The 23,265-nt window shown below is 42.2% G+C and overlaps 1 protein-coding gene across 1 annotated transcript in view; it reads right to left on the bottom strand.

Moving 5' to 3' along the window:
• LOC146309194 (inactive phospholipase C-like protein 2) overlaps positions 1 to 23,265 on the bottom strand; it is a 95,228-nt gene that overhangs the window by 5,185 nt on the left and 66,778 nt on the right. Inside the window, exons 3-5 of the mRNA XM_084745172.1 lie at positions 18,950 to 19,153; positions 14,244 to 14,319; positions 2,005 to 2,114 (exon numbers count right to left, since the gene is read on the bottom strand). Coding sequence (XP_084601298.1) covers positions 2,005 to 2,114; positions 14,244 to 14,319; positions 18,950 to 19,153 — 390 coding nt within the window. The remainder of the gene's footprint in view (positions 1 to 2,004; positions 2,115 to 14,243; positions 14,320 to 18,949; positions 19,154 to 23,265) is intronic.

The following is a 23,265-nucleotide window of genomic DNA, read 5'->3' as shown; positions in this document are numbered from 1 at the left end:
AAAGTGAAGGTGGAGCGGGAGTTTGTGAAACAGACAGCACAAGACAGAGAGAAGGCTCTTCCTCTCTCTTCTACTTCCGCACTGCCTCCCCACCATCCACCAGCGAGAGCTTCCAGTCCTGCTGAGGATCTGGAGAGGTTGACAGGTGAAATAAGTAGGCATGGCTGCCAGCCTTGGCACACAGGCACCACCAGGCCCGCACCAAATGTTCAGCATGAGAGACAGATTATCGCTGAAGAATGGGAGGAGGAAGAGGAGGAGGAGCTATGTGCAGGCCAAGATGCCTTCATATTAAGAACGTGGCTCATCGAAGGAGGAAAGGATGAAAGACGGGAAACGGTTTTGTAGAGAAAAGGCAGGGTTGGGAGGAGTCGGATGAGTTTAGGGGTATATGGAGAGCGGGTTGAGGCAGGGATTAGATTTGGGTGTCCATCTGTTGTGCTACTTAACCACATGCATTCCCCAATTCTGCAGAGTGCAATGAAGCTTAATTAAGATAAATCTGGTTGTTGCACATACGGCTGCTGTATTAGTGCAAGAAAAAAAAGAAAAGAAAACCACAAATACTTTTAACACCGATTCACAAGCCCTATATACATTAGCTTCACTACTTCTGAAATATTTATCAGAAACCTCAATAATAAATTAATCACTGAGGACTTTCATCAACCTATAGTTGTTTCCAGCTTCTCAGACTTGATGCTTTTGTTCAACAAATAATCTATTCAACAAATGATTAATTATTTATTAGAATTCATCTTCCCCCGAATGGTATTTAACTGCATTATCTGCTTTTGTGTTTATTAAATTCTTTGCTGCTTATCTGGGAAATATGTCATTGTGGTGCTCCACATTTTTAAAAAATCAGACAATTAATCAGACAAAACAAGCAATCTAAAGATGTCACATTGATTTCCAGGCACTTGTAGCAGTCATTCTTCACTATTTTCTGACATTTTATAGACAAAACGGTGAACCAATTAAGGGCAGAATCTGCAAAATTTGTCAGAGGTGTTCATAAACGCAACAGAAAGATAACTGATTGTTGAGTCTCATTGTCAGGATGACAAATACCAGCGTTTTGTGTTGTTAAAGCATCCAGAGCAGAGCAAAATAATGAGAAAATACATGCTGGATTTCTGCAGATACAGCCACCACTACATACGTCTAGTGGGTCATAAGTGATGATCGAGAGGGATTGTGTTTATATATACGCATCCTTTTATAGGAAAAAAGTTGCATATTCTGCCTTTAAATGAAAAATGATCGATAGATTTATAGTAAATGAAAATAACTGATAGTTGCAGCTCTAATGTTTACACAGACCCGAAAAGGCAAAGAAGAATCAAGCCATCAAACATCTATCTAACCTGACACTCAAGCAAAAAGCTCAGCCAGGGAAGCTTCTTCACTCAATACTAAATGATTTCAGGTTGATGAGATGAGATGAGATAAAAATATCCGGGCTGCTCCGTCCTTATTTAGCAAAACAGGCCCCACTGTGCAGAGCAACAGACTGAGCAGCATGTGGTACTTTATCAGTGCTGCTATTACCACTGGTGCTCACAGAGGCGGAGAGATGAAGGCATTGGGCAGCCTTATCTCCCCGTGTCGCGGGGCAGACGGAGTCAAAAATGCATTTTGCTGAGCATCATCTACACTGCATGTCCTGAGGGCTCAGCGTAGCCTTATGAGAAATAACACAGCAGAATGTTTGTGTTTACAAACAAGTGTGAACAATCCTATCATGTCTTGTCAAGATAGTTACATGAGCAGATAAATAAAACAGAACTTGGAGTAATTAATTAAGAGATTTAGGGATTAGAGAGAGAAGGCAAATACAATTAGCCCAGAGAGCATCCTTAAGACACCATGTAGTTTAATCTCAACAACAGGGCCTGGGATTGCTTATCCAGCTGGTTGGAGTCTCCCAAAGTAATATCAGGATCTTTGGTTATGCTGAAGGCCGCGTGCCAGTTCGCTCGTTTGTTCTGTCTGTCTCACCTTCAGGACGGTGATGTTCCAAGCGTAGCTCTCCATCGCTTTCTGAAGTTTGCGGCCTTTCAGACCCTCCTTTGCGCCGATGCGATGCAGGTCCTCGTGGAAGTCCAGACCTGGACAGAGACACACACGCAGCATGTGAATTTTAAACAGAACACACACGTGTAAAGTATATCAATAAAGCCAAAAATAGAATTGACCCATCCTAAGTCCCGCCTCTTTTTGTGCTGTGTTCCAATAACAGCTGAGTAAGCTACTAGATTCTACAGCTAGAAAATTTTGACTTTAAAAAGTTAGTCAAACAGATTAATTGATTATCAAAATAGTTGGCAATTAATTTAATAATCAATTCATCGATCGATTACATGATTAATCATTGCAGCTCCATATCTCAGCACAGGAAACGGGAAAGGAGAAAGGAGACAGAGGTCAACTGTGATGCAAAAAAAGACAGTGAGCAAGACATAAACAAATTTAGCAACCAACTAACAGACAGAACTGAAAATATAACTTACTGCAACACACAAAGTGCAACACAGAGTCTGCAGGACAAAAGACGTCCAGCCGGCTCCTCGCAAGCACCTTAATGACCACAGCAGCTGTTCACCATACAATGTGCTGCATTGCTAATGGGGCTAAATTTGAGGTAGTGCCATGCAAGCTAACCTTTAATTGGTCTATCAGTAGGTCTGGCTTCATTTAGCCCAGGCACACCATCCCTAATCCTCTGGGCTTTAAGAACAAACTCCTCCTCAAACTGTACGTCTCAGCCCGTTCATCAGTCCGTCCCTGACCAACTGACCTCATGCCACTCCGGCTTTGATTCACTGCGAAGACATTGATGAAACATAATACGCTATAATTCCCAAAAGCCCGTCTTCACAAGTCATTCATTCTTCAGTCCTCAGCTCTTTTCAGTAACTAGTCGACAGATTCGGCACCTCCACCGTTGTCAAGAGAAGTCTTTAATTAAATTGATTTTCGGTGGAAAGCAGCAGAAATACCTCAGCACAAAGGCAGGCTCCTGCTTGTTTTTTGAAAAATAACTCTAGTCTCCATCCTAGATTACATATTTCAAGGGTAGAGATAACGTGTATGTAACAGAGGGATAAAATGATGAATCATACAATTCTTGGGTTTCATATTCAATGTTCCACTTAAAATTTGCACAATAAAAGTATGCCATGCTCTCTAGTCAGATCATATCACGCTGTTTTTCTTTGAGAGTATCATGCATTAGGGCAAAAACACACAAACGCCCACAAACATGTGCACACATCCACACAGAGGCAGATTTAGTCATTTTGGGGCCTGAGGCAAACAAAAACATGGGGCTCTCCACATCCCATGTCATTCCTTTCTAAAAAATAAACTTTTTTTTTTTTTTATGACGGTGTGTGGAGGATGAATTGAGAGTCTCACAGCCTCAGGAAAGAAGCCGCCCTGTAGTCTGGTGGCACGGCAGCGGATACTTCTGTATCTCTTGCCAGGTGGCAGCAGGGTGAACAGGCTGTGGCTGGGAGGGTGCTGCCTTTTAGCATCCACCCACTTATTTCTTTTTTCAGCACTGCTGGGGCAGCTTCGCTTCATTTTTCAATGTTCTGTACACCACGCTGAGCCATTTGTTTGCACGAGCTACTGTTCCTGAATCATTTTTTACACATTCGCAGTAACAGCATGGAATAGTAAGTAAGTTAGTGGGGAGGCCCTAAGACACCTCACTGACATTTTAGCACATTAGAAAGGCATGATTAATCAGTGAAAAGTTAGAAAGGTCTTAACCATAACTTTATGAGGTGCTTTATGAGGCCCTCGGCCAACATCTGCTGAATGATAAGTCCCCTCCTGCATATACAAAAATGATTCTCTTAAGAATCATGTTTTTATGATTTCTAAATTGTTTTTTAATATAGCTAAATAACTAGTGCTTATTACCTTAGCTTGATGCTAACGTGTAATAGCAATTCCCTTTGACGCCCTTAAGGAAATCAGCATCAGTGCAGTAACATTAACTTAAATCGATCCATTTTACTTCACATGCTCAACAGAAAACGACGTCTGTGCTAATATTTGCAGGCACATATTTCATTTGCTCTGTGGAAACAAATTAACAGCAGCTGACTTCACATCGCCAACTCAATCTGTTACTCACGCTGACCAGCTACAGCAGCCTCAAAGGGTCAAAAGTCAAAATCAAAATTCACATGTGAAGTTATTAGTTATTAGTACCAGCCTGATAAGCAGGTAAAGCGTTTACAGTTTACTTCAAAAAGTATTTTATTTACCACTCGTATATGCAAGAATGACTGATATGTGTTGTGCAGTGTTTTTGGAAATATGACTCACAATATATAGTCACTAGAGGTTTAACATTCAACTGTTTCACATGACCTTGTGTTAAAAAAGCGAATACAAATTATAATAAATTGTAATATCAAATCACAATACATACTGAATCAGCAACCAAGTATGCAGATAAGTGGAGATAAGTGTATCTTCCCAGCCCTGAGCACACAGGAATCTTCATCCATCCACAAATCCCAGCCTTACTAAACTCTAACCCGGACCCCTTCACCCTGACACTTTAGCCACATCATCTGAACTACGTAGTCCAGTTTTTCAGACCAAATGTAAGCAAACATCATTCTAGAAACTTGGCATAACTGTATGCTTGACATTTTTCCAAAATAAACTTCAGCGCACTTAAAACAGATCAAGAGGTCAGTAAGTAACTACAGAAAATTAAATCTCTGGCTGTCCGTGCACATTAAACTCAACTTTGCAAAAAACAAAACAAAAAAAAACAGCCAAGACCCCTGTTGTCTTTAATTTCCATATAACTGGTGATGTACAGCCATTGCAGAATATCTGTTTCTGAGCCTGAACGTTGTGTTAACAGGGTTTAGGGCTGATTTGATCTTGTAATCTGGTGTAGTTAATGGGCTGCTGCTGGTGCAGAGCTGAGCCAAGGCAGTTTGCGATCACAGGACTTGGGGAGCGAGGCTCGCAGAGAGCTGAATAAGAGATGAAATTAGCTGGAGGCGTCGTGTCGCAATACAGCCTCTTCAAGCATTTAATTTCCCAATTATTAAGCATTTCCTTCCCCCAACAGTCACACAGTTGCTGTTTCGCACTGTCACTTAAATCCTGTGAAATTTGAGCTAATAAACAAAATGTGGCCCCCATGGCACACTCCGATGAGACAGGATCTTATGCTTTGCTTCTCTAGTGGAAACAGAAAGACAGACAGAAGGACTGAGGGGGACAACAACATGTCTTTTCTGAGCAGACGCACACATGCAGACACAAACACACACGACTCAGAAAAGGCTTACAGTCTCTGCATAGAGCAGAGAGGATTTTTTTTTTTTTTTTTTTGCCTTTGTAATGAGTTCTGCAGCACCTCCTCATGTGCTCCAAATACACATGCACAGAAAAAGAGAGACGGCTGCAGCCAGAGAGAGAAAGGTAAGTAAATAATAAAATCAAACAGAATCTCCAAACACGACCTGATGAAAAGAAATGACGAAAACAAAGATGGGAAAGGGGGTGAGAAGGAGTACATACTGTCAGATCAGTGTTTCATTAATTTATTTTGAGTATCACACACACACACACACACACACACACACACACACACACACACACACTGCAGAGCCCAGGCAGAATATCATCATTGCAAAGAGAGAATGGGATTTTCCAGCCACTGATGAGCCGGGAAAATAATGACTGTACAAAGCCAAGGAAGACAAAGGCGGGGAGATGTCTTTATCCCTTGGATTTCCGCGGTAATGGAATCCACACAGAGTGGCCTCAAACCTCACCAACGCAGTCAGAGTGGTCAGTCAGAGAGAGAGAGAGAGAGTCTTTGCATGGAAGAGGACATCAATAAATAAACACAGTCAGGCCTGCAGTGAGGCAGCAGATCCTAAACTCACACAGCAAGCCTGCACCTGTTCCAGGGCCTGCTAAAATATTGTAGGTACGATGCAGGGCTATATTCAAAGCTGGCACATGAACGCATCACAACCTAGATGTGGAGTACACAGAGACTGCATGTCGTATTAATAAATTAATGAAGCCCTGCCTCCTCTCCAGGGTAGCCACTGTACCACAGGCATCTGTAACTCGGAGGAGTTTATTTTAATCTTCCAGAAAATCCGTCCAAAACATAATTTTAAGGTTGCCAGTTGAGGTGGAGCTGTTTTGAACTATTCTATAAACTTTGGGGTATTTTAAAGACTCTGCTTGCCTGTGGTCCATGATCATAGTGTACCTGTCACAGGACTGTGATGGCATGTATTTATTTATAGTATGGCAGTATTTAAAATATGCATTTAATTATTGTTGAGTATTTTGTAACAAAGAGCTTGTATTTATTTATTTATTTATTTATTTTAAATACTTAAAATGCATTATTTAATGTATGTTTTTATTCTCAAGTTTAAACTGTAGAAAAGTCACAGTCTCTGGGACGTCTCCTGTCAGGTCCAGCAACACGCTCTGTGTGAACTACATCTGTGTTTTCTCATGACAGCATGAGGAAGGAATTTGTTTTGGTGTTTGGTGCAAATTTCTCATAAGATTACTATGCAAGTATGTAATCAAAAAATCCATAATGCAGCTAAGTCAAGCTTACAGAATGACGGTGATACAACAGATGAAAAGATCAATTCACGCATGTCCTCTAGAACAGTGGTTCCCACCCCTTTTTTTCCTTAGAGGCCCTCCTACTTGTATCTAAGGAAAGCTGAAGGAATTTATTTTTTCAAGTAGTTTTGTATACACACGTTTGTATAAATTGTGATTTTAGTTAACATGTGCAAATCTAATTTTGAGGACCTCAGAGCAGACAAAGGGGGACCCAGACCAAAGCTCTAGAACTTGCTAGTTAGAAACCACCCAGCATGCACCCCTGAATTCCTGAATTCACAGCCTCCAAAATATTCTGATTGGCCAGTCCAAATCTGATATGTGGGAAATTAGCAGAGCTCACTGGTTCAATGTAGAACTGTGGTAACTGAGTAAATATACTTTACTTTATTTTCCCCCTCTGTTGGTTGCACTCAGTAAATACAGGTCCCATGATTCTTATTCTTAACCCAAGTGCAAACCCACCGTGACTTTTTCTGTAGAAGGTTTTGAAGATTCACATTTGATATTATGGGCATTATGGAGCAGGTGTGATTAACCACAATATCTCTGCCCAATAATAAATTCTAGAGACTTAAGAAAACATCTTTGTTTGACACACATCCTCACAAAATGATTTGCAACAGCAATATCAGTAAAAATAATCGTAATTAGATATTTTTTCAAAAACATCCAGGCCTACTTGTTAGTGGAGAACGGGATAGTTAGGAGGAGTGGGAGTTGTGCTCTCCATACACAAACAGATTAGATATGCGTGCAGACGCATAAGCCAGTGTTAAGAGTACACACACACACACAGACACAAATACACAGTGGTAGCATCTGGAGGTGCCAGAGTGTGCATCCCAGCTGTCTATCTGTTCCCCCATTAGCGGTGTGTGTGATGGTGAGCCATCAATAGTGCCCAGGGGGGATCATCCAGCACCTCTCCATCCTCATCAACACGTCAGCTTCACTGCCCAAATTAAACTGATTAGCTGCAATAATGACGGGGCATAAACTGAACAGAGGAAGGGAAGAGGAGAGGGAGGAGGGCCTGCTGGGAAGTGAGAGCCATAGCAAGCCAAAACTGTCCTGCGTCGCCGTTTCTCATCCCCTACTGTGTGAGCGAAGAATCTGCTAACGTGCCACTCACACCACGTCACTTCAATGTAAAACGAAAGGCAAGTTAGGAGGTAGGAGGTGAGTTCAGGTCCCTCATTTCAGATCGCGGCCGGTGCGTCATTGTGATTATGCTCCTGTCACAACAGCATTTAGCTGATGAGGAGAGCACACTTTCACTAGCCAGGGCACAAGTGTCAGGTCCAATCCAAGGCCTTAAATTAAGCTTAGATGCAGCACACACACACACACACACACAGATCCTACCCCATCCCATATTCCCTCTACAATGCTGACAGCTTGTCCTCTAATAGCACCTTTTTTCTGCATCTCACACATCCATTACACCAAAATTATAGCTTTGGCTTCCTGATCGTTCATAGAGACAAAACCTTCAATTCCATGCAAATCCACCATCTCGCTCCTCGTATGCCTCGACTCTCTGACTCACTGTCAGCGTTCGGGCTGTTGCTATTGTCATCGCCAGCCTGCACATAATCATATGGCTTATGAGATGGCTTCTGAAGGGTGCATTCAGAGCTTGTCAGTCTATCAAAAGAGGTAAATTCTTGCTTTCCCAGCCATCAGAAAGACGCTGAATTCTGTTGGGATGCGATTTCATCCCAGTGTCTTCCATGGGTTTTTCTGCTCACTAGAGGATTTGAAACACTTATAATGAACAAGACAAAGAAGACAGAAAGAGGGACAAAGCCCATTTGCGGAGAGTGGATTGTGGTGCGAGACAGGTGAGTCTGTGCATCATTTCATTAGATCACTGACTGATTGTAAAATTAGATTGAAGTAGCTCAACCCTGAGCTGTATGTTATGTTAATTTCTCCTGCCAGTGCCCTTGATCAAGGTGCTGGCTTAGAACGAGAGTCGGTCCCCGGGCGATGCACAATGGCTGCCCGCTGCTTCTAACACTTAGGAGGGGTCAAATTCAGAGCACACATTTCACTACAGCCACTGTACTGTGTATGACTGTGATAAATGAAGTTGATTTACCGTTCTAATTATCACATATTTAATATTATCAAGCTTAAGGTCAACCACATTTTAGTGTAATTTCACAGTGAACAGTACAGAAATTTTTAAGAATGACACAATTAATCCTATTCTCCTTGTTAGGCTAAGTTTAATGCAATATTAGTTAAAATTAGAGCTGTGCGATATAATCAAATTCACAAATCCTGATATGGAGACACAGAGATATTTCATATTCAGAGGGAGATACATACAGTACAAATCATTATATAGCACATTTTCTGTAAATTCTAGGGCTGTCTCCTAATGATGGACAAAACTGTTAGATGGTGCCAAGAGTCTTAGTTGAACACATTTTCATTTATTCGTTAGTCGCAGGAAGAAAAGAAAGCTTTCCTACTGGGGATTGTTGCAACACAGACCTTTTTTTGTTTGTTTTTTGGGCTTTTTGCCTTCACTGGACAAAACAGCTGAAGAGCAGACAGGAAAGAGGGTAGATAGTGGGGGCTGACATGCTGCAAAGGGCCGCAGGCGGGTGTCGAACCGAGAGGAGCTCTGGCAGAGGACTGACAGAGGACTGGCGCACGCTCTACCAATCGAGCCATGGGGCGCCCTTTTCCTGGCGCACTGCTGCTCACTGTGCTGTAGCTGCCGTTAGCAAGTTAGCTCAGTTAGAGGTCCAATTGGATACAGCCTTCGAGACTAAAGGAGAGTCCAGTCCAGGGTCCAGTCTTTGGCTTAATATCAAACCGGTTTGAACATTTTCACGTTGGCCCATTCCTCGTCACATTCACTCTACTGTTTGTGTTGCCTTCATGCAGCCGAGCAGCGTGGAAGAACGCCAATGATGATCCAAATGTCTAAAAATATTGCCACGAGTGTGAATTTTGACACAAAACATAAATGTTATATAATATATACATAAACAGAGCATAATATGAAACAGCAACATCGCACAATTACATTAAATGCAGTTAAAACTGCATTAATGGACCATTATGAAAGAATGCTTCATATATGTGAGTAAAAGTCGCAGCAGATATACAACAGAGACGTGATGAGTCAGGACGCAGATGGAGAGGACAGGGAGCACGCTGCGTGGAGGAGTGGGAGAGAAGTGTCTGCATTAATATTGGAAAGTAATTAGTCTATTTAATGTAGGGGGAGATTATTTTAGCAGATCTAAAAGTGCTGACTTACAGAATTAGGATATAATCATAATTTCCCCATCTAGAGTTTTACCTGTATTTAAATGCTCTTAATTGGTATTCCAGAAGATTTATATTTGCATTAATCACAAAAGTATATTTTACACTTTGTGTTTGCATGTGTTAATGCAGATGGAGCTGTTATACATTAGTAACAACGGAGGTGATATTACAACAATTTTGAGAAGAAACAACTGTGCATTTAACACATAGTTAAAAAATGTGATGAAATACTGCTGTTCGACTCACTCAGTTGTGTATTCTGAGCTAACGTTACTTCATATTTCCCGAAGCCAACAAGGTTAAATTTCATTTAAAGTTTAGAATTGCAATTTCCCAATTTTGACTGAGGCAGTAGGTTACATTATATCACCCTTTTATAAGTAGAAAGTAATTGGATTTTAGTAAACAGTGTTGGGGCATCTATTTCTCTGGCTGCTGTAAAGCCAAATTAAATCAGCGGAAAAGCTGCTATTGTACATTAAATTTTCCTTTCTTTTTTCAGCCTCAAGTATCGTCATCAAAACTACAACAGCTACAACAAATGTCTGGAAGCATGAATGAACAGACGCCGCAGTTATGCACATTTGAGAATGGAGAGGGGTTTGGATCGAGGCGCGTGTGTTAGTGCTGGGGGCAGGGGAGTGGGCGAGGGGGAAAGTGCTATGTTTGGCATGCAGCTGAGGCCCCTCAGGGCTGTCGCTCCAACCCCCTGCCTCATTGTATCATCCTTACATAAAGCTGCACTTAAGTGAAAACCATGTAACTCCAAATTTAGGGATTTAGGAATGTTTGCACTACAGTTGCATTGTAAGAATTACATGCTCATTGAAAAGCTTCAACTCCTGAGCTTTGGAGGCCCTTTCAAAATTAATGCAATCACTTTAAAGGAGTAATATGTGACAGTTGCACTTCCAAAAATTAGTACTGCAGTCCAAATAATGGAGTTCCAGCCATAAACGGTATATTGCTATGGTTAAAGTGAGTTGTTTCGCTCCATCCCCACCTTCCCAGACCTGAGGAAGATCAGGCAGGCTGCAGAAACAGTGCAGGAGTGCAAGACAAGCGCAACATTATAATACTGCACAATAACTGTCAACTGTCAGTTGTGTGTCAGTATAAACCTAGGCTCATTATCCTGTAAACAAAAGCCCACTGATACAGAAATAAACACTTGGGAGTTTGAGTTTAGTGGCTGCCTGCATTCTGCCTGCCAGACTCCATTAACAAACTGCTCAATTTAACCTTTACAAACACCTTCTCCTTCTAAAAGATAATTAATGATTTCTTATGACTCATAAACATACACTTACTCATTCGTCGAACCTTCTGCATTAATTTGAACTCTAAATAGCGTGAAATGGGAAAACAAAAACTAACTCAGATGGAAATTTCAAAGGAGGACAATGATTATGTAACACTGCTGTCATTTTTCCTCAATCTTATGTTTTTTATGATTTATTACAATAAATATATTACAAATTTCTCCTTTAACTGACTAAATATTTCAGCACAAGTGAAGCTAATGTGTATAGGGCTAGTAAATTAGGGTTAAAAGTATTTGTGTTCCTTTTTTTTGTTGCACTAGTTCAGCAGTTTATTACAGTACATATATGACAGATTTTCTCACTCAGACAAACATGCTTGTGAGACACAAAACAAGGTTGAATTTCCTACTGTAGCCTCCTGAAAATGTGACATTTTGGAAGTACAAGGTTTTCACCTGACAGCAGCAGTAAGCTCAGCATCAGCCTCCGGTATCCGGCTACTGACACTGCTGTGAGGGTGTCTGTGGCTGTGTGGGGTTTAAGCTCTGCTTAACTCTGCAGTCATCGCCTTTGAAGATGCTTCCAGCTCTGGGCCGGGGACCCTCGGAGCCAGGGGACAGCTCTGTGACTGAAGCCCCGGCGTTCAGCCTACATCCCCGGGTAATTGCTCAGCGCGAGTATCAACTTGGCTTGTCGTGGTGTGGCGAGAGAAGCATATGCCTGCCTCGGTGTGACACCAGGGACTAAAGCTGGGCATAGCGGGCTTAAATTGGCTTATCGGCCTCAGGATATTGGGTTGGCATGTGCCGGCGAGTGAGCCTTCCTTGTCCACTATGGGTTTATCAGGCACAAAAACACACAACTACAACACACAAACTACAAACTGCTTTCCATGTTTAGACCAGCTATAATTAGAAATCACTCATTCTTGAGTGATTGGGACAAAACCATATTTTTAGGAGAGGAGACATTAGGTGCACCATGAAATTTATTTTGACTCATTTTATAAATTCTTATGAATATATTATTTCATAAATATAACAGAATAAAACTGATATACTGACGACTGCCTGACATATTTATTTATTTTTTAATGCTTTTTATTTATTGATATAATTAATCTAAGCACGTACTTTGCTTATCGTGCTGCAAGTTCATATCATTGTGTAATATAAATCATACTGAGACAAAAACTGCACAAAGTAACAATTTCAAAATGCATAATTTAAGTATTAAAGAGAACTGAGAGTTATGTCACCTCAGTTAGCATGTCAACTCCATAAGATGGAAAATCTGTCAGTGCTGACATTTCACGGACAAAAGAAACATTTTATAAATTACATATATTTCATATATATAAATCCTTAAAGAATACATTTCCACCTCCAAAAAATGAAATTAAGAGTGTTAGTAGAAATAAATTTGAATGTTTTTTGGTAGGACAGGATTTGTCCCAGTTCTCCAGAACAGTGACAGATAATAGGCCTGAACCTGGAGGCTCCACATTATTTTCAGCTCAATCTCTGCCTGCAGCATTAGAACGTGAGGGAAAAACATGCCAAAAAGACCGGTTTTATGTGCTCTTACGTGCTCTTCGGCAGAGGCACCGCTGCGCAGTAAAGAAGCACGTCAAATGAGGAACAATTAGTGCTGAACGTAAAGGAGGCTGGAGAAGACAAGCCACAGGATTTGATGATTTGAAGCCATTTCTCTCCTGATGATCTTATTATGGTCAGTCCTATCCACTCCCCTAAAAGGCCGGATCTCTTATATCAAGCATCCTTTTTAAGAACGATGTACTGATGAAAAGCTTCTTTAATTCCATCCTTTTCTCTTCATCCCTCCCCCCTCTCACTCCACACTCTGTCAAACCTTTTCATTTCTCTTTTCCCTCTCAGAGGATGTTCATTCTGTCCGTCCTCTTTCTCCTGTAGCCCTTTGTCTGCGTGCCTGGTTGATTGTTTTCACCTGCCCACTGACATGAGAACTATTCGGCGGTGACTCACTGACGACGGCTGGCTCTATTGACAGCAGCCACCGCTGTCGATGCTGATGGAGACGCTGTAGCAGCAGATACACAATGCTCATTCTGTTAACCAGGAGGACACAACACACAATGCATTTGAAGGCTGCGTTCTTACTGCGCATCTGGATCGAAAAAGCAGATGAGTTGAAACTGTTCATGGCCTCAAATTAATTTATGTTGCTTTGCACTTTTTATTTTTTGAATAGATTATATATATATATATATATATATATAAGTAAGTGAGGTCATTTCATCTGTGTCTGATACAAATCTTGTCCTTCGATGATGAGTCATTGTCCTTACAGCAGCAGAGAGATTCACGTTGTGCAATGAGGAGAATCTTCCTTTCAAACAAGACTAGGTCAAAATCTAGGATGTATGGTCGGTGTGTGAAAATGGCAACTTTGCAGTGGCCTGGTAGCTCATATGGTAAAGCATTTGCCCCATGCGCTGAGGCTGTGAGTCCTCTGCGGAGGCCGCGGGCTCGACTCCTGCCTTTGGCTCTTTGCTGCATGTCATCCCTGACTTTCTCTGACCCTTTCCTTTTTTTTCACTTCAGCTGTCCTGTCTAATAAAGGCATAAAAGCCCCCAAAACATTTTTAAAAATGCAGTAAATGTGGCCACTTTGTTACAGGAGTAGTCCATGGTATTGTGCATAATGTGACCTTACAGATGTTAAATCCTCATCTTCAAATTTTTGTAGTAGTGGTTCCAGTAATATATTCCAGTAATATGAGAAAAAAAACACTTTCCAGTTATTTAAAAAATGTGACATTAAATGCTCCTTACATGTCTTTTAAAATGCATAACTTTAGAAACACAAGATAAGGTGTATGATGAGGCCACACCTATGGTTTGATTTTACCAGGAACTTTAACTTTTCAGGCAAATCAAATATCAGCCTGGATTCCATGTCCAGTTATGATTAATATGTTCTGCAGTGTAGAAAATGTAGAGGATGAACAGAGATTCATTCATTCATTCCCGTAACGCAGCATACCTGCCCTTTGTGCTTGTGTGAGCTTGGAATAGACGACGTCAGCTGACTCAATCAGTGTTCTGCTGGTTTGGATCATCTGGAAGACAAAGAAGACATCACATCACATCTCAGCATCGTGCCAGGATCGCACCTGAAAAGCCTCGAGCAGAGGTCCAGCAAAACACAAGCCATCAAGTTACTGTCACCGAAACATCATCCAGAGGTTTAATTTCCTGACCTTTTACAACTTTGTGTGCCTCGCAGGTGATAGTTTAATGTACAAAGTGATCAATGATGTGGCTGCTCTCCCATTAAAAGAGTTCTTATCACTCACTCAGACGGTGGGAGGACAAGTAGGATGATGACAAAGTGATTGTACGACACTGCACAGATCTACTGAGTTTGGCAGATCGGTCTTCTCTGTCAGAGCGACAAACTTTTGGAGCTCAGTGCCAAGCTCTGCAAGAGAGCGCTGCAGCTTTCCTGAGTTCAGATTCAAGATGAAATCCAGGCTAAAATCAGCCTGATCATGTAGCCATCATGCATGAACGCAGCAACATCTTTTAACCATCTTCAAAATTTGGCTTTCAGCACAGAAGAGCCAATCACATGACATGTTTAAGTACAGGAACCAGGACAGGAGAAAGTTGACAGAGGTACCAAGCTGACTGAACAGATTTAATCCCATCAACACCCAGGGCTCATTTTGAGGTGGATTTAAGCTCTTAGCTGTAATGTTTACAGGCACGCTAACAATTCAAAACAGAGCTGTCATGTAAATGTCTTTATCTGATTACTTTAATTGGAGTACGATCATAATCAGAGGAAACAGATTCTTTGCAATTAATTGGTCGTGTAACAACATGGTTCAGATTTATTTTCTTCTGCATGCAAGTACAAGAAAAAGCTGGATAAAATTCATGAGAAAAGCTACATTGTCAACAACCTTATACCTCCAGTGGTTAACAAAAACAAAGCAGGTCTTAACATTTACTTTCCAAACGATATCTCACACTGGACTTGTCTTCTCTTTTTCTACTGTAGCCTCTCACTGGACTAAATAAACTCTACTTATTCATTAGTCTGCTATGCAACTGTTTTGATCATCAATTCATCTTCCAAGCAAAAAATGTCACGGTTCCAAGTGAGAATTTGCTGTCACATCACAGTAAACAGAATATTTTTGTTGGTGGAAGAAAACAAGCCATTTGATGACAATTTGTGCTTCAGGATATTTTCACAGATTTCTTATGTTTTATAGAAAAAAAACTGAGAATTAATCAATTATGAAAGGAATTTGTGTTTGTTATCTTGTTTGTTTGTATCCTAAGCTAAATTTGTTATTTGCACTGAAAACCAAATTCCTTATATGTTTCAACATAATGGTTAAATCTGCACTGAAATCACATGTATTTGTACCACAAGAAAACTTCCCATTTTCACCTCCACTTTTGCATCTAAAGCAACACAGTACTGTGTAACTTTGAGCCCTAAACGTCGTCCCACAGGCTGAGGAGCAGCAGCTGGACCAGCCCTGCGGCTCTGAGGGGGAAGCTAATGAAGTTTCACACTCCTGTTAGCAGCAGGAGGACAGGAAGTGGATTGTGTGAGTGTGTGTGCACGTGTATGTGTGTGTGCGTGCGCACGCCCTCTCTGGTTTTGTTAATCTTATGAGAGCTGGTTTGAGTGCAGACAATTTTATAAAGTGAGCTCGTTTTGGACAGTCCCTCCATTCAGGGGGAGGGTTTCATCTAAGAAATCCGGGGGTAAGATCTTGATGACGTCTGATACATTTTCAAGAATTTCTTCACCAATCCCCGGAGGACGGATGGGCGTACTGTGAGCTGTAGTCGTAGGTGAGAGTCGCAGCAAAAGTGAAAGTAAGACAGATGGCAAATATTTTCAAAAGTGTCAAGGAAGAGTCTTGAATGCGACGTGTCTTGAAGCTGCACCACATTCTAGTCTTGAAAGTAGCACCTCTGCCTGCCTACTGTGGCAAACATCTTCCTCTGACTGTTGAGTGTAAAATGAAGTCCTGGCTCTGACGTTAGCTTTTGCTTGAGACAAATGATTTTCTTTTTGTTTAGCTGCACTGTAAACATATCTGTGTGTATCTACAGTATATAAATGTACATATATGTGTGTGTGTAAGTGAGCTTGGCTCTGCCTGGCCTCTGGATACAGAGTCCCAATGTGCTGACACTTCGTTCAGCTCTGGGTTACAACGCTGGCTGGCTGCGGCCCACACGGGGGTGACTGAGGACACGCACTGCACGCTGATACAGTAAATGGTCTGCTGTTGGCAGCCATGCTCCCATGAAGTCACATGCATTTACACACATGCCCGCACACACACTGGAGCCTCTGTTCTTGACCGGGGAGTGTACCAACAGGCCAGTCTTCGGGAGGCAAATACCGACCAGGCCCGAGCCTCAGGGCAAGTCTATAGGTGAATGTATGTACATCTGAAACCTGCCAACCACTCGTATAATTCATCAAGCAGGAGCATTTGGATGTGCTGGGTAATTAACACACTGGGGAAAGTGATTATGGGGCGACATAAGAGGATTTAGTGAGAAGAACACACTTCTAGTAGAATTTTACAAGCGTGTTTTTGATTGATATTAGCAATGCCCTTTTTAAATCCCCTCCCCAAAACTAACACTTCTAATTATCCTGATTAAAGCTGTGATATTTACTATTTCCACATTAAAATGCCAGACGTGTTATAGTTTTGTTGAGTTGTGGACTTACATCATCCCAGATGTTTATAAGAATGGTCAGTTTTGAGTTTTTTGTCAGTTCTTTCCCGTTTTATTTTGTAGTTCTTGTCTTTCCTCTGGTTTCTGTGACTTTACTTCTTGTCTCATTTGTTTCATCTGTGCCTTATTAGTTTCCTTGTGCATTTTCATCCTTGTGTTTCTGTGTCATTTTGTCGTCGTCGTTCTGTGTCTGCTCCCCTGTGATCCTGGTTTTTGTTCTGGAATATGCCTTGTGGTTTTTGGACTCTTGTCTTGTCATTTCTCACTCTTTGTTGAACCATACGAAGTTCGTTAAAGTCATCTTTTGTTCATTTGTTACTCCGAACTAAACAGGGACAATTTATGTATTCAAAGTAACAGTGAATTTCCTGCTAGCCGTTGCTATAACATCCAGGAAAATGCAGAGTCCATCAGATACATCGGGTACATCAGAGAGTGAGGAAGGAAGTGGGCACACCTTACTAAAAACTATCGGTTGAGGAAAATGAACATAAAATTTGCAATCCTAATGGATGATTCTTTTCTCTGTCTTAACTCTAAAATATGGATTCTGGGCCTGCTCTTCTGCACGTCCCCATAAAACTTTTCCTGTGGACTGGAGCGTGAGAGTCGCTCTGACAGTGCCAAGCCTCCTGCCTGGTGCGAAGCCTCATAAAAGCCAAAGCAGATTCTATTTGGATCTGCTCGCTGCGTCGCCCCTGATGTCAGCGCGCTCCTGTAGGTGTCAGCGGCAGAAGCGCCGATGATCTGAGCAGCGTGGACGCAACAACCTTGTTCCTCACTTGTGACCCATTTCACCAGCTCCCACCAAGCCTCACAGGAGGAGGGGAGGAGGAGGAGAGGAAAACAGCGTGATAACTAATTACAGGCAGAGTTCTCCAACCCCCTTTTGGGCCGTGCCAATGTCAAGTGGTGAAAAATGCAGTGTTCTTGTGAAAGAGGAGGCAGGATGGAGAAGGACGTGAAATTATACAATGAGTAGCTGCAGCCTGACAATCTGACTGGTCAAATAGGTGGTTTGAGCCACATTTCAACGCCTTGTAAAACACATCCAGCTGTGTGAATGCCTGAGTTAAATTATAAGCAAGCTAGCATAAAAGGGTGGGAGCAAGCTAACTCTTCTCTTGTTTTTTTTTTTTTGTTTGTTTTTTGGAGATGCTATTTGTACCTGAAATGGAAACGCGGCTGTTGTGCAGCTTAGCAGGGCAGAGACAAGCACCCAGGTGTCCCTGGCCAACAACGCTATTTGCATCCAGCTATTTACACCCACACAACAGAGACAAACCATGATCTTTTCCTGAACTTAACCAAGTAGTTTTTGTTTTTTTTTTTGCCTAAATCTAACCAATTAGTTATTTGGCTTAAACCTAACCAAACTCTGACTAAAAACTGAAAATAAAAATTAATAATTAATAATGATCATGTTTTGTGCAGCTTCCAGCTCCAGTTTAAGGCTCTTTTGATTGTTTAGCCTGACTCAGAGGTGCTAACTAGCTAGCTCACTTTCACAGTAAACCCCTCCGTCTCACACTCTCTCACACTCTCACACACACACACACACACACACACACACACACAGGTAGCACTCAGCAACAGTACTAAAACCCCACTGTGAAAATTCTATAATACAAGTAAAAGTTCTGCACTCTAAACCTTACTACGGTAAACTGTATTATAGAAAAATCTACTGCTGGAGAGCTTTGACATTTTATCTTTACCTGAAGTAGATGTTTAATGAGACATTCCACACTATAATAAGTGTTATTGTCACACAAACACTTGAACTGTGAACTGAATGTAGATTTTTTAAAAAGGCATTTCTGCAGAACACATTTATTCAAAATATTGTTCATATGTGTGATATCAAATGCAGCCTTTTTGCAACAGGAGCGGCAACATTTCTGCTTGCCTGACGGGATCACACGCTGCTACATGCACTCCTCCGTGTGTGTGCGGGTTATTTACCATGTCGTAGGCATTGAGCACTTTGCGCAGCAGCTCAGGCACAGGACCCTGAGCCTCCATGGTGGGGTAAGTCTCGCTCAGGTCCACCGTTACCCTTAGCGACCGCTCGCTGTTCATCAGCCAGGTAGAGACCGTCAGGATACACTGCTTCATGTTGGCCGCTGGGGTCAGGCCACACAGCTCCTTGAAGGACACCATGGCATTCTGGGAAAAAAACAACCACAGTGAAGGATTTGGCAATGAACTTGAAAAACTTTCTGTCAAAGTTCTTTGTAATTATTAGATTTTCACTCATTGTGGTTGCTTAAGAAAGCAGCAAAGTATACAAATAAATACACATAAATATTCTGTATGTCTCTTTGTCCTTGTGCTCTGAACCTCTTAGCCGTCACAACAGGATGTTTCTGTTTCAATAAAACCGACCAAAGCCGCTATCCAACATAACCAACTAAAGCAAATTCCTCTAGAGCTGTTATGCTTGGCAAATGAAGTGATTGTGTCGCGTATGGAATGGCAAGTATTGCTTGGACTATTTGCAGATGACCTTGAGCGAGGAGATTTAATGAGAGGGATCGTGATACTCCCCTCAGACCAGAAACTAGATAAGATAGCGGCAGCAGAGTGTTTGTCTTGGTGACAGTAAAATTATCGGTTTCCCATAACGTCAGTCTGAGCATTCAGCAGCTCGGAGACTCTGAAGCCAAACTTCTGACCACAGCCTGAAGGTGCTAAGAACATTCAGTTTCTCTTTCTTAATGTCACTTTCTCTTTTCTCACCTCTTCTCTTTTTGCTTTTTCTACACACATCTCTTCTGTCTTTGCAAATATTCATCTTGAAACTATTAAGTAAATACCAAAGCTTTTCATCAGGTTTACTCTAATTTTTTAGCTTCGATCAGCAGCTCTATAGGTCAGTCGCTTCACAAAAGTTACCCAGCCTTTGGCGGCCATGGTTTATTTACCTTTGCAAGGCAGCTGGATTTGCGAGATCACAAGATCACGCAAGAATCCATCTTGCCAGGCTTTAAGTCATCCATTTGTGTCCACACCACAAAGAGATGCAGCCAATCACCATCCTAGGACTAGTGGGAGCAGGAAGTACGAGTTTGCGATTGTTGTTTGTGAGCTCACAAACATGGCAGCACGTGTGCCACGTCAGTGTTTGTGGATTTCCTCCTCTACCCAGTATGAACATTTGTAAAACACACCTCAAGTCACGAGTTTATTGTCATTTGCTGGCAGCAGGAAGTCTGTCAGCCTAAAGACACTAAATTAAACTGAACTTAGAACATGCTGCCAGCCTCTCTTTCCCTCTGTTTCTGCCGCTTTTCATCTATCCTGGGCCAGCCTGCTTTCCACTCCACCGAAGCCAGAGCTTCTGCACGTCTGGGTTCAAAGGCTTTGCAGCCCCAGCGACTAGGCTGCCGTCTCTCACAGCGTCTCATTCTCTTGCCAGCGTGGGAATTTAAGCAACCAAATCGGGCCTGCTGGTTTTCGCACAGCACAATTTCAGTTAGCTTGGTTAAAAGACAGCGAGAAAAGAGAGCACTGCGGAGAGAGGTGAGAAAAGAGAAAGGGACAGCGAAAAAGAGCAGCCTGAGCTGAGGCACGAAGGCTGAAACTGCAAAGAGACATAGAAGAGGGAGGGCAATGATTAAAAGCACGGAGGAAACAAGTCAGGTAAGAGACGTGAGAGAGAATAAGGATGCAATCACAGCACGGGAAAAAGTCTACCAAATGTGACTCAGATCTAAGCTTTTCATGCCAGTCTGAGCCGCTCAAATCACACTGGATCTGATGTTTTCAATTCTAATTTGGGCCAATTTCATGTGGTCCTAAATCATATACAGCTCAGATGTTCTTTTGCACATGCGGGTCAGTTCAGGACTGAGACCAGTTCACGCTGGAATCTGACTTTGGCCGCACTTCAAAAACACTGCGGACGGCCAAACACAAGAATAAGATCCGAGTGATAAATCAGAATTAGCACTAAGAGATGCAGGGAAAACAAGGGGCAGGAGAGGATGGACGGGGGGGAAGAGAACAAGCCAGTGTTGGTATTTAGGAGTCGGTCCATGCACTCTGCGCTGTGGGAACCAGCCATCTCCCTGGGCTAGACCTCCAGGCCTGAGGAAAAATCCACCCTCACCACCCCCATCCCCCCTCACCCCCAGAGGATGTGCTGTCACGGCGGGGCCCGACCTTCCTGTAGACGGAGAGGGTGGCCGGGGGGATGAGAGTCTGTATCTGTATCTGAATCTGTATGCAGAGCCGCAGCCACAGTTAACACCTCTTGGGCCGCTGAGCACGGCCGCGGAGAAACACAATGGTGGAAGCGGGACAGCTCTGGGGCTCTGGATTTAAAAAAAAAAAACAGCGTGTGATTCTGTGTGTGTGTGTGTGTGTGTGTGTGTGTGTGTGTGTGAGAACTACGAGCACGTGTGACTGCATGTGTTTATGTCTCAGTGTGGTCTGAGTCGAAGTCATTAGCATTCATTACCCTTTGTATAATTCCATGCATGTGTGTACTGAATGTTTTTCGATAATTGTTGTGCAATAAAAGCCGTTCTGTTTCCAAGCTGTGGTGTTAAAAAAAAAAAAAAAACCCAGTGTGCAGCTTGTGTTTTTAATTTCTCCCTTCCCCCACTTTACCCCCTTCTCCAACATTCCCCAAATGAGAGCTCTGTGTCCGGTTACAACACTGCTTTTGTTTCTGTTTGCTCCCCTTTTCCCTGTTTCTTTTTCTTTCTGCTTCTATCTGTGTGTCTCCTCTCCTGTCTTCTCTCTGGCCCTCAGTACTGGTGAATGTTTTCTTTTTCAGCAAATAAAAAGAAACTCCAGGCTCGCAGCTCTCCTCCAGCTCTATCAACACTTCATAAGGTTCACGGGCAGCAGCACTCCGGAAAGGACTTCATTCAAGTCTCCCACAGAAATAATTGATTTGCTGCCTAGATCCACACATGAAACATGGAGGATAGGTTGCCATGTATCTGACCACTGGTCAATGCTCATGGAGTCTTCTGAATAGTCAAACATACTCCATCTTTCTGTTATTATTCAAGACAGACCACCCAGAGGCTTTGCTGTTTGAGGATAAAAGAAGTCTGAAAAGAGTTTAGTGAGGTGTAATAACACTTTTGACTGCAGCATTTAAAGTGTGTGTGCGCACCGCTTTCATTACTAAGGTTGTATGCCACGATTTCTGGGATTTTAGTCGGTATGAGTACAAAAGATATCTCTTTCTCACGTCAACGTCGAATTTTGGCTTCGAGTCAGGGGTGGCGATGCTTCCAGAGCCGGCCCGGTTGTTGCCTTGTGGGGTTTTTGGGCACAGGCCAACTTGCCATCCACCCTCCAGCTCCCGTCAGATCTGAGGCACCAGGCGCCGCGCAGCTGGCCTCTACAAAGCGTTCACAACTGTTCAGTTTTACATTTAAAAGACAAAGGCCTTACTCTGGAAACACCTTTATTTATCCTCTTTAAAGCTTTCCTCTCAACTTCACCTCTTTCATTCATTTCATCAACTTTTATCTCGTCATTACAAAAAGATGAATTTACATTTCAAACCCGAGCATATTGTGGGCTGGGGAGCGGCAGTGGCGCCAGGGTTGTTTGATCAAGTTAAAAGACACCAATTCACATCACATCCAATCGTATACTGCCACCTTTCATGTAAGCGTATAGATTAGACTCCGAAGCCATTTGTTATAAGAGATCTCAGGACAGATTAGAGTGTCAGCTGCGACACATGGCACGCCTGTTATTAGTTCCACAATAAGCATAAGATAGTTGACTACAGTTTTACAAAAGTTAAGATCGTTGTGGATGAAAGCCCTAAAAGAGACTGTATCACGCTCATGACCATCTTTAACTCCCAAAAGAGTTAATCATGCTCATGCACTGTGTTTTAAAAAGGTCTATCTGTGGACCCTCAGTAGCTGGAAAGGAAAGGAGACACTTCCTTCTGAACATATATGGCAGGATGGGTTGTTTGCAGGCTTAGCCACCAGGGGCGCTGCTGCAGACGCGGCTGAGTAGAGCAGTTCATGAGCGAAACACAGGAACATTTTCAGCAAAACACAATACAGTTTTAATTCAGGGATGCACAATATTACCGACATTTCATTGGTATCAGCAGTTAAAGGCTTTAAAACTAAATATAAATCTGTATCAGCTCCAAATACTGATATTTCTCCTGATAAGATGGAGCTTTAATTTGGCACATGTAACATGATTATATCTGTGGTGTAGAGTTTTGTTGGTCTAAATGTATATCAAAGGCGGTCTTTGCAAAGACTGCTCTGCGTCTGTCAAGT

Source organism: Lutjanus erythropterus, chromosome 19, assembly GCF_056507025.1.
Source record: "Lutjanus erythropterus isolate fLutEry1 chromosome 19, fLutEry1.hap2, whole genome shotgun sequence".
NCBI lineage: Eukaryota > Metazoa > Chordata > Actinopteri > Lutjaniformes > Lutjanidae > Lutjanus > Lutjanus erythropterus.
Note: the sequence above shows the minus strand (reverse complement) of the source record. Positions and strands in the feature narration are given on the sequence as shown.